We start from the raw sequence: 11,010 nt of genomic DNA on the forward strand, positions 1-11,010 counted from the left end.
GAGTTTGTGTGAGTGTCGCGCACTCACAACATCCCTCCCCCTTATTGAAAAGAAAACGAGGGGCTGAGTTTTCGCAACTAATAGTTTACGCTATCTTATCGCTTTTCCTTAGTGAAAAACTATATACTAATCGCTATTTCTTTATTGTTTTATACTAATAATTACATACCATTCGTAGCTGGTATTGCTCGTTCTCAGATTCGCGTACACACAGGTTTTAAAATCTTTCAAAACTGAACATGTTCATGTCCAGGGTCTCGTTTACGGCCTCTTCTTCGTCGAGGAATATCTCGATGCACTTCCGGCAGTTTCTGGCAGGGCACACGTTCATTAACACTTTTCCGCATTTGAAACACTCGGTGATCGTTTCCCAATGTTCGTCAGGTGAGAGCTGCGTCCGGTATCCGTGTGCCGATGGATCTCGTATGGTGCAATAAAGCCGGTATCGTTGGCGATAACAGCTTCGGCACCATCTTCTCCAAGGAAACTCTGTTTCCACTAGACATCTCTCTGTTGGTTGGAGGCAGATGCTTCGTAGAAGTCTTTCGTATCTTTCTGGGTGGTCCAATGGGCGCACTCCATCGATGGGCTGACTGAGTTCAAATTCCATAGGAATTTTCATCCTGTCCTTGGAGTTGGTGTGTGTGTTGTAAACTCTATGTCACCGGGGTAATTTGCGGGGCTGGTTCCGCCTGGCTGCTGCTGTTGTTCTTGAGCTTGAACTTTGTTTATTGTAACGACAGTATCGAGTCTTTGGGGCTCGATTGGGTCGTCAGTTTTTATAATCTCGTAGGAATGGAAGTGGTGGGGTGTAATTCCCTAAATCGGGCCATATATGGTCATAGTCAATTCAGCTATGCACATCCGGTGTGTGAGCGAAATTTGCAGAAATAAGTTTTTTGATTCTTTGGTTCCGGTGTAACGCAATATATCGTGTGGTCTGATTTTGTTAATCCGAGACGTAGAGCTGTGCAAACTAATGCCACGTTTTTTCCCGCAGGAAATAATGGATCAAATTGTATATGATATATATAATAATTACTATTACATATAGTTGTTAATTACTATTATATATATATACATATATATATATATGTTTTTTGTGTTAGAAACGTGTGCTGTTGCTTCGTTTTAGGATAGATCTCGGTATCGTATATTCTGTATCTATATCTAATGTCACCCGCTTATTGTTATTCCGTTTTTTCTTTTTTATTATAATAAATCCTATTACTACGGCTATTATTATTATTACAATTGTTGTTCCGCTTGTCGCCATTGGAAAAATAAAGTGTGGCGACTGAAAAATCGAACTTGAATTTTTATCTAGTTCGTTGTCTATCTCCTCTAATTTATCCTTGGAATTTTTTAATTCCGTCGGATTTGGTATAATATTTTTTAATTTTATTTCTTTGAGACCTGTATCGTTTTCTAAACCAGGCTTCTGTAGTAGTGAAATATTATACTGAGGGAGATATGATTCTACTCTTGTCTCATGTGACATCTTGGGTGATCTTATAATTGTATTTTCTGTCACTAACTTACAGTTATTTTTTAATGTAATTTTACCTACTTTTTCAATTGTTTCCTTTATTTTTCCATGGTCTTTACAATGTAGAGTAATTACTTGCTTTCGTGGTGACGAGTATAGCCACGAGTGTGAATTACTTAACGCTATCCAAAGACTGTGGTTCGACGTCGCATTTTTTATGTTACAATTTTTATAATGATCTTTCGTTTCTAGATACATTTTTATCTCGCAGATAGAGTCTGGGTTTATTCGATATACGGGGTGATTTTCCGTGCATAGGTATTCGGTATTTATCTCTATGCATTTCCGCAAGTCGTTCTTTGCGAGGGTTATGTAAGTACGCTGTTCTGTGTCTATTGCAATCAGGGGATTGTTAATTTCTACGAACGAGAAAATGTTGTTCTGACTTGGGATAGGTAGCGGAATTACACTTAGTATTTCGTATTTTGGCATCGAAATTAGAGGGAATCGTAAAATAGTATATATATTTATTTGATCGCAGTATGCGCCTACTGTCGCAAATTTCTCTATTGTCGACCATTCATTCTCTTTTATTCTGAATGGGAAGTAGAGTCCTTCGGGCAATTGCGAGCTAGCGTCTTTAAGTGATTCTATTATTATTGATATGGGTGTTAACCGAGGATGCAGAATTCCTTCTTTTAAAAACGTTAAATATTCTAGTACGTCTTCCGCGTCGCGTGTTAGATCAGACAGTACCGCGTTAATTATTATAAAATTTTCGTGTAAGTTACTTTGGCGTTCGTCTTCTAATAATTTTGTTCTTAGTTTGTCTGTCGCGCCCGCGAGAGTATTTTCGTTTTGTCGGATAGTTCTTTCACTGTTATCAATGTGAGCAATAGTGGCTTGCATTATTTTTATTTGGTTTTTTATTGCGTGTTTGTTTAATTCCTGTGAGTCGTGTAATACCGTTAGTTGTTCGTTAATTAATTTTTCATCGTTTGCGTCCATCGTACCAAACAATGATTTTGCGACTGATCCTATCCCGTCGATTAATCCTCTTTTGTGTATTCTTGTATTGTATGTTGAGTTTATGCGTTCTATTAATTTATTAGTTCTTTCACACCCTTTTCCAATAACGCTGTGTAAATTTTCGCATGTTTCTTTCCCTATGACTGCTATCATTTTGCATAGATTATCCGTTTTGCGTACGTATTTTTCTACCTGTGCGAGTCGTTTTGATAGTGTCGTCACGTCTATCTTGATGACCACTTTCCAGAAGGATTCAACCTGATGTAATCCTCCTAGCTTTTCAAAATATATCCCTGGATGGTGCGTAAATTTTTCTATTTCATACGGTGCCTTCATGTCCGGGTTTTCTGCGGAACTTAGCGTCACCCAGATTATAAATCTGTAATTATTTTGTTTTATTTAAAAAAAATTTTTTTTTTTTGTATATATTATTTTTACTTGCTACAAAAGTATTTTTATATGTGATCGTTGTGGGACCGTTGGAGCGGAAAAGGATTCTCAAGTTCAGATGGGAGCGGAAAAGAATTCTCCAATTTGTATCGTTTATCATTTCGCACTTCGAAATGTGTCATATTTTCGTTTCCGTTGCCTGTGTATCTCGTTGATTCCTCATTTTTTATCGTATGCTTAGCGTTGCATCCTGTTATCTATTTACACCTTTTTTCGTGTGTCTTTTCTTCTCTGGACGATCCGGTCCTTTAGTCTCTTGTCGGCTATCTGTTCGTGCGTTTGCTTGTTTTTCATAATCATGTCTCGTCGTGAGTTTTTCTTCGCGTCTTCCAGTGAAGAGAGTGCTGAGGAGAGTGAGAACAGTTTCGACGATTTCAGTGATCTTGACACTGTGGCTCTTTTGGACGAAAGTTTTTCGTCCGTTGATGAGGAGTGCACGGGTGCCGCTGAGCCATTGCTCGTTAGTGGGTTTGAACATTTATCAAACCCTGATAGTGCTCCTTATGGAGATTTAGATTTATTCATGGACCTTTCTCGGGAGTCCGAAATGTTTGTTCCCGCCGGTGCGGAGGGCGAGGTGTTCTCCGAGTGTTTTCCGACCGATGAGCTTGGGGAAATTTTGATACCCGCCCCTTTGCTTGCTCGTTTTTTAACTAATGATTATAGTGAAGAATTCGGTGGTGACCTCGATCTGGAGTTCGAGTTTGCCGTGGATCAATATTTGCGCGAGGGGGACTTGCCTCATCTGGATCTTCCGCCGGAGGATCCAGACATGGACGCGGTTGACTAATCCGTGCATAGATACTTTGTAGTATAGTAGTTTGTAGTGTGTAGTTTAGTTTTAGTGTTTAGTTTAGTTTTAGTGTATAGTGTATCCTCTTTTGCTGTTATGGATTATGTTCCTGGTTGGCGGTCTTCGTTTTGGTGAGTCTAATTCTTTTTTATTTATTATATTTCTCTTTTTTCTTTTTATTGTGTATGTGCGTGCATGTGAGCATGTTTTTTATCCTCTCTTTTGACCGCGGGTTAGGCCTCAATAAACGGTTTCAGACGGTTTACGTGTACGCGCGTCGTTGTCCTCCCTCGCCTTATTGTATAGTTTATATTAGAATGTTTTTCGGTTACCGTATACGGTCCGGTCCATTGCGCGTCGAGTTTCTTTGATCTTCCGCGTCGGAGCGTTTCGTCGTAAAGTAATACTTTTTCGCCGACTTTAAATCTTATTTCTTTTGTCTTTTTATCGTACTGCGTCTTGGCCTTGGCCTTTTCGTCTTTTATATTTTCGCGTGCGACACGATTAGTGGCTCTTAACCTTTCCCGTAATTCCTGCGCGTAATCGTCGTAGTTGTAGGTAGGTTTAGGCGGTTTTGTCAGGGCCGTCGGCAGTTCTGCCTGTCGACCGTAGATTAATTCAAACGGTGTATACCCTGTCGCCGTATGAGGCGTTGTATTATACGTGTGCATCGCGTACGGGATCCATTCGTCCCAATCGGTTTGGTCCTTATTTATATAATGTCGCAGGTATTCTGCTAAGGTCCGATGTGATCGCTCGAGGATACCATTGCTTTCGGGATGGTATGCGGTAGTCTGAATTTTATTTATCTTCAGTAGCTTGCACGTATTCTTGAAAATTTCGCTCAGGAAGTTAGTGCCTTGGTCTGTCAGTACGTATTCTGGCGTTCCGTATTCCAGGACGATCTTCGTGACAAATTCTTTGCTCACGGTATTTGCTTCCTGGTTCGGTATAGGTATTGCCTTACTAAATTTTGTAAGATGGTCTTGGAATGTCAGTAGGTACCGATTTTCATTTTTCGTTATTGTTAGTGGTCCCACTATATCCAGTGCACATTTTTCGAAAGGTCGGCTAGGCGTGTCCGTGACGACAAGAGGGGCTTTTATTCTCCGAGAAAGTTTATTTTTCTGACAAAGCTCACATTTTTTAATGTATCGCTCTACATCGGCCGTTAATCCGGGCCAATTATGTGTCAATCGTATTCTTTTTATTGTTCTCTCAATTCCTTGGTGCCCTCCCGTAGGTGCATCATGATATTCGTATAGAATTTGTTTTTTCTTTTCTTCTGTGTATGCTGGTTCGCATACGTTGTCTTCTTCCTTTTCATCTTCTGTAGATGCACGTGCGTATTCGCCGTCTTCGTCTAGTGTGAGGATTTTATCAGCTGCTTTGGTAACGTGAGCTTCCCGCTTCACGTTGCGACTTAGCGCGTCGGCGTTCGCGTTCGCTCGACCGGCCTTATGAATAATTTCATAGTCATATTCCTCCAGTTTTAATCGCCATCGGATCAATCTTGATCCGGGGTCATTTACGTTGAATAACCATATAAGGGGTTTGTGGTCAGTTACGATTTTGAATTTTGTCCCATAGACATATGGCCGAAAGTGTTTTACAGCCCATACTATTGCAAGTAATTCTTTCTCTGTCGTGCTGTAGTTTTGCTCGGCGCGGTTTAATATTCTGCTCGCGTAAGCAATGGGACGGTCTTTTCCTATCGGTCCCTGTGACAGTACGGCTCCTATTGCATAATCTGAGGCGTCGGTAGTCACGTTGAATTCTTTTGTAAAATCTGGGTATTGAAGTACGGGCGCCGTAGTTAATTTTTCTTTTAATGTGTTGAAAGCTATTTGCTGTTCGGCAGTCCACGCGAATGTTTCCGTCTTTTTTGTTAGTTTTGTTAATGGTTTCGCGATCTTGGAAAAATTGCTGATAAATTTTCTGTAATATCCGGCCAGGCCTATAAATGATTGGATATCTTTGACCTTTTTGGGCTCCGGAAAATCTTCTATAGCTTGCAATTTTGCCGGGTCGGGCGATATTCCATTTTCGGAAATTACGTGTCCTAGGTAATTTACTTCCTTGCGCAGGAATTCGCACTTGTCCGGTTGCAACTTTAAGTTCGCTTCTCGTAGGCGTTGCAATACTTCTGTTAGGCGTTTATTATGGTCGCTTAAACTTGATCCGTATATCACTATGTCATCGAGATATACTAGGCATCTGAGTCCTTGAATTCCCATGAGTACCGAGTTCATCAGCCTCTGGAATGTGGCTGGCGCATTTTTTAATCCAAAGGGCATCCGATTATATTCATAATGTCCGTATGATGTCGAGAACGCTGTCTTTTGTTTATCTGGCTCAGCCATCGGTATCTGATGATACCCCGACGCTAAGTCTAGCGTCGAAAAATATTTGGCGTTTCCCAGCTGATCTAATATTTCCTCAATATTGGGTAGGGGAAAAGAATCGCCAATTGTTAGATCATTTAGTTTTCGGAAGTCGATCACGATTCGGAGCTTCGGTTTTCCAGACGAGTCGGCCTTTTTGGGTACCACTAGCAGTGGCGCATTCCATTGGCTCGTGCTGGCTTTGATAATGCCATCATGCAGCATTTGTTTTATCTGTGTATTCACCTCTTCCTTATGCCTTGCGGGGAGGCGATACGGCCGTACGTTGACCGGCGATGAGTCGGCTTGTGTACGTATCTCGTGTTTCACTGCTGCAGTGCATGTCAGTGGTTCTCCACTTAGGTGGAAGGTATCTTGGTATTCTTCGCATATCCGTGTGAGTGCCTGTCGTTCTTCCGAATTGAGATGCTGGGTACGCAATGTTTGTCAGATCCGTTTGCTTCGTGGGAGTTTATTCGCACGTTCCGCCTCGTTGATAACCGCGTATATTTGATGATCACTTTCGTCGGGATCTTCTATTGTCACGTGCGGCGTGCGTATCTCTACCGGCTTATCTGTGGTATTTATGATGCTGACTACGCATGCAAAATTCTTCGGCTCGACCATGCATCGTCCGATATATACGCCGGGCTTAGTTTCCTTCGCCTGGATTACTCCGGGCTGATTTCGGTTAGTGGTTGCTCGGACAATAGTCTCGCTGCGCGGTTGTAGAATTATCTTACCGTAAGGTTTTATTTTGAAAGTGACGCCGGCGATGTTCAATTGTTATTTGTCGTAATCGCAGATCACGCGGTGATTTTTCATGAAGTCTAGTCCCAGTATTCCATCGTACTCCATGGGGAAGTCATCCTTGACCACGTACATGGTATGTCTTAATACCTGTTCGCCTATATTAATGTGGGCTTGCATGCTTCCGATTGTATACATTTTGTGCCCCGTTATTCCCGCAAGGGTGATTTTTTCGGGGGAAATTCGAGTTTTCCCTTTTAAGTTTTTTACCTTGATGAGTGAAAGGGTTGCGCCCGAATCGAAAAGCATGTTTATTTCTCCTGAGCGCGTTTCTTGTATCGGAAGCGTGATTTGATCTAGGCCGCTGCTCGGCTGGGCAGCTCGAGTTACTTGCGCGACCTGATACGTCTGAGCGCGCTTATCTTTCTTTCCGGCTGTTTTCCTTTCGTCTTCGCTACTAGACTCGGATCCGGAATTCTTCTTTTTACGCGGTTCGATCGCTTTTCTAGGGTTGTTATTTTTATTCCCATTATTTTGTGGTCGAGGAGGGTGATATGGCGTTTTGTTGCGAGGCCTCCCGTTCAAGTGCCAACACTCGGCTTGTGTATGGCCACGTTTTTTGCAATGCTTGCAGAATTTCTCTACGGCATTTATACGTGTTTTATCAGGTTGTGGTAGTGCGAACCGGTTCGAGTAACGACTGTTGCGACAGTCTTTTCCGTGGTGTCCTAACTTTCCGCACTTTCGACATTGTAGCTTATTTTTGTAATTATCTGCGGCCGGCATATAATATTTTGGTTTCGGGCGGGAAACTGTTGTTCCCTTTATTCGTTCTTCTGCGGTCGCGGCAGCTATCGCATCCTGCAACGTTGCATATCCTCGCGATCTGACTACGGCTTTTGTGTCGTCGTTTAGCCCTATCTGATAATTCTCAAGCGCCTGTTGTTGTAGGATATCTAATATCGCGCGTTTATTTTCCGTTGTGTAATGTTGTCGACCCTCTATCATGGACTCATACAGATCCATTGTTAATTTGTCGGCTCTAAGTCCGTAGGTCCGTGCATTTTCTCCGGTTCTTTGTTTGAGAGTATTAAATTCAATTTGCAAATGTGTGGTGCTCTTTTTACTCACGTAGCACGCTTCTAATTCCTGTCTTAGTTGTTCAAAATTGCGAATCTTTCGCGTTTGGAAATCCAACATTGCGCGCCCTTTCAACTTGGTGCATAGGATAGCTCCTAACAGAGTTACCTCATCGTTCGGATCGATGTTTTCGACCGCATATGTCATGGCGCTTAGAAACTCTTGTAGTTTACTTGCATTCCCGTCGAATTCAGGGATCATGCAGCGCGCTTCTTTTAAGGGTAGGGACCCGCGACCTCGCTGGTGGCGAACATCATCGTGATCTACGTAGGTTGTGTCTCTCCTACTGAGTCGCGATGGTCGATAGTCGTGAATGCGCTGAGTGTGAACTTGCGTTTCCCGTACGGCGTCTATGTCTGTTTGTAACCGACGTAATTCTTGAATCACCGCGCGCAGAGTGTCTCGGACTTCATTGTCTCTCTCTTGCGCTACGTTTGGCGGTGCTGCTCGTGCAACTGGGTTTTCGCGGATTTCATGGTGTATTTCTTGAAGTTCCCGCTCTGCGTCGGCTATGAAATGTTGAGCCTCTGATTGTTGAGTTCCCGAGGGTTGAGCTTGTTCGTTGGTACTCATTTCGTATCTCTCGAAAATTTCTTCAGGGTTAAAGATATCGGAATCGTACGAGGTCAGTGAAAATTCACCTCGTGAAGATACGCGGCTCGGAGTGCGACTAACGTACGGTCTCGTCCGTCTGTCCACGCGGTCTCGTCTTGTCACGTCAACTGCGTCGGTGGAAAATAAACTGGCGTCTAGGGCCCCGAAAGGAAATTCTCGCTCACGTATGACGTGCTCGGGTAGCTCGCTATCGCTGTCTAGGAGACGCCCTAAGGCCCTGCGATCGTTATCTCGATCCTCACGGAGGGCCTGTGCCGCTCGCCAAGCTAGTTCTAACTCGCGATAGTGTATGGATCGCGCCGCCGCTCTACTGAATAGCCACGATTCGTTTCTTATCGGTGTGCTATTGTCGTCGGACATTCGCTATCGTTAGTACGCGTTTCGGTAATAGTGTTACCGGGGGCCTAATCAATTCGGGTTCGCGTGTCGTTTTTATTACAAGGTTTTTTGGTATACAAAATAATTTCGTGGACTTACATTACCGCGATGTATCGCCGCATGTTGTCCGTCGCTCAGCTGCTTGTGGCTGGTGCGTCACGTTGCGGTAGGTCGGTGTCGTCTTAGATAACACTGCTATCGCTGTTGTCCGATGCTATCTTCCTTCCTTGTCTCGGAGAATCAGCAGGTCGGCTTCGTTGCGCCTCGGGTGAATTGTCGCCCTGGCTTTAATGTTTCTCTTCGGCGGTTTTCTTCTGTGCGCTGAGTCCGTTAGGGAGCGTTTTTTTTTTTCTTTTTCGGTATTTTTCGGCAGTGAATCCCACCGCTGCCACCAATTTGTTGTATCCCTGGTCTCGGGATACAGTGCGGGACCGCTGCCGATGACTCCTCGGGATCAGGTTTCCAAGAGATAACGCCGAGAGTTAATAACAAGAGATATATATTTATTCTTCCTGTACAGTTTTCGTTAGCGAACCCGAAAGATGAGTTACTTCGTCTAGTTTGTAGTTTCGACGAGCGACATATACTCGTCGCTATTATTATTGATTATGAGCCCACTCGTTCTCTTTCCGCGGTCTTTATATACTCAGCCTTTCGGCTTGTTACCAAGGGGTGTCACTCGCGGTCACGGGCCTTTGGCCCGTGCACTAGCTTAGCCAGCAATTGCTAGCTAGGCGCATTCCACCGGAAATCAGGAGATTTCGGGTGGCAAAATGAGTAACCGGATATGTAGCTCGGTGTGATGTCCGGTGTGAAGGCCGGTGCGATGCCCGGTAGCAAGGCCGGACGGTGTCGTCGCGCGAGGTGTCACTCGACACCCTTCTCGTTATTACAAGTAGAGTTTGTGTGAGTGTCGCGCACTCACAACAGATCTACATCAACCTGCAAATAAATCGTTTACATTAGCTAAAGTTCTTTTTTTCATTGTGACATAATTTTGATGCATTTCGCTCACCTGCTCAGATATCCAATCACAGAAAGCCTCTCTACGAAGAAAGTCTTTTTGGCGTAGTAACTGAGTGGTGTGGCGTTTAAAAGGAATCATTTTCAAATTGTTTTTAATAATGCGATGTACTTTTGTGTGATCTATATTTAATTCTGTCGCAATAGCCCTTGTGCTTGTGTGTGGATTTTCCTGTACTGCCATTCTTACAGCGTTGATTGTTTCGTCATTTCTATAACGCATGTTGATATTTTGTTTCGGAGTAGGAATAGAAGGGTGGTTCTGACAGATGGGATCTCAGGAGGGGGTGAGGGGCGGGGGGGATTTGCGGGGAGGGGGTATAACGTCACGGGGGGTATGACGTCACGGGGGGGTATGACGTCACGGGGGGGGGGTATAACGTCGCGGGAGGGGGGTATGACGTCGCGGGGGGTATGACGTCGCGGGGGGTATGACGTCGCGGGGGGTATGACGTCGTGGGGGGTATGACGTCGTGAGGGGTATGACGTCGTGGGGGGAGGGGAAGGGGAGGGGGGCTTATCAGTATAAACATTTTTATATAAACTCAGTTATAACCTGATATAAACAAATACCAGCCGCTTATCAGTACAAACTTTTATGTAAACAACATGCTAATTGTAACCTGATATAAACAAATACCAGTCGATAACCGCTTATCGGTATAAACATTTATGTAATCTCAGTTGTAATCTGATATAAACAATTACTTAAACCTTTCTAAGTAAAACTATATGCAAGTTGCAACCTAATATAAACAATTAGACCCTGCGACTAAGGGTAGTAATTAGGTATAAACAATTTTTATCTATGGGTATGGGTCTTTCTGTCACTTATCAGTATAAACATTTATAAGTAAAATAATATGCGAGTTGCAACCTGATATAAACAATTACAAATTTCTAAGAATATTTATCGCACGGAGCGCCGAATCGTCGGCAGCTGATAAATTTATTCGACA

General features: G+C 43.4%; 2 protein-coding genes across 2 annotated transcripts; one reads left to right on the top strand and one right to left on the bottom strand.

Annotated features, from left to right (window-relative positions):
- Positions 1-618: 618 nt before the first annotated feature.
- LOC118647254 lies at positions 619-10,232 on the bottom strand. The gene is made up of 3 exons (XM_036291779.1): positions 9,128-10,232; positions 1,625-2,897; positions 619-819 (listed from the first exon to the last, which is right to left on the bottom strand). The coding sequence occupies exons 1-3, from the start codon at positions 9,148-9,150 to the stop codon at positions 619-621; spliced, it is 1,497 nt and encodes a 498-aa protein (XP_036147672.1). The 5' UTR covers positions 9,151-10,232.
- On the top strand, positions 2,962-4,535 carry LOC118648883. Its single transcript, XM_036295389.1, has 3 exons — positions 2,962-3,776; positions 4,411-4,415; positions 4,523-4,535. Exon 1 carries the CDS (start codon positions 3,267-3,269, stop codon positions 3,756-3,758), a length of 492 nt encoding a protein of 163 aa, XP_036151282.1. The 5' UTR covers positions 2,962-3,266; the 3' UTR covers positions 3,759-3,776; positions 4,411-4,415; positions 4,523-4,535.
- Positions 10,233-11,010: the final 778 nt, after the last annotated feature.

This window comes from Monomorium pharaonis, chromosome 1 (assembly GCF_013373865.1).
Source record: "Monomorium pharaonis isolate MP-MQ-018 chromosome 1, ASM1337386v2, whole genome shotgun sequence".
Taxonomy (NCBI): domain Eukaryota; kingdom Metazoa; phylum Arthropoda; class Insecta; order Hymenoptera; family Formicidae; genus Monomorium; species Monomorium pharaonis.

What these genes read in the sequence shown, in the direction of transcription:
- LOC118648883 (XM_036295389.1), top strand. Translation starts at nt 3,267, where the DNA reads ATGTCTCGTCGTGAGTTTTTCTTCGCGTCTTCCAGTGAAGAGAGTGCT.
- LOC118647254 (XM_036291779.1), bottom strand. Translation starts at nt 9,150, where the DNA reads ATGCGGCGATACATCGCGGTAAT. An exon ending in CGGCGATACATCGCGGTAAT is followed by an intron (nt 2,898 to 9,127) that starts GTAAGTCCACGA and finishes AAATAATTACAG; the next exon opens with ATTTATAATCTGGGTGACGC. An exon ending in ACTCGTCACCACGAAAGCAA is followed by an intron (nt 820 to 1,624) that starts GTAATTACTCTA and finishes GGCCCGATTTAG; the next exon opens with GGAATTACACCCCACCACTT.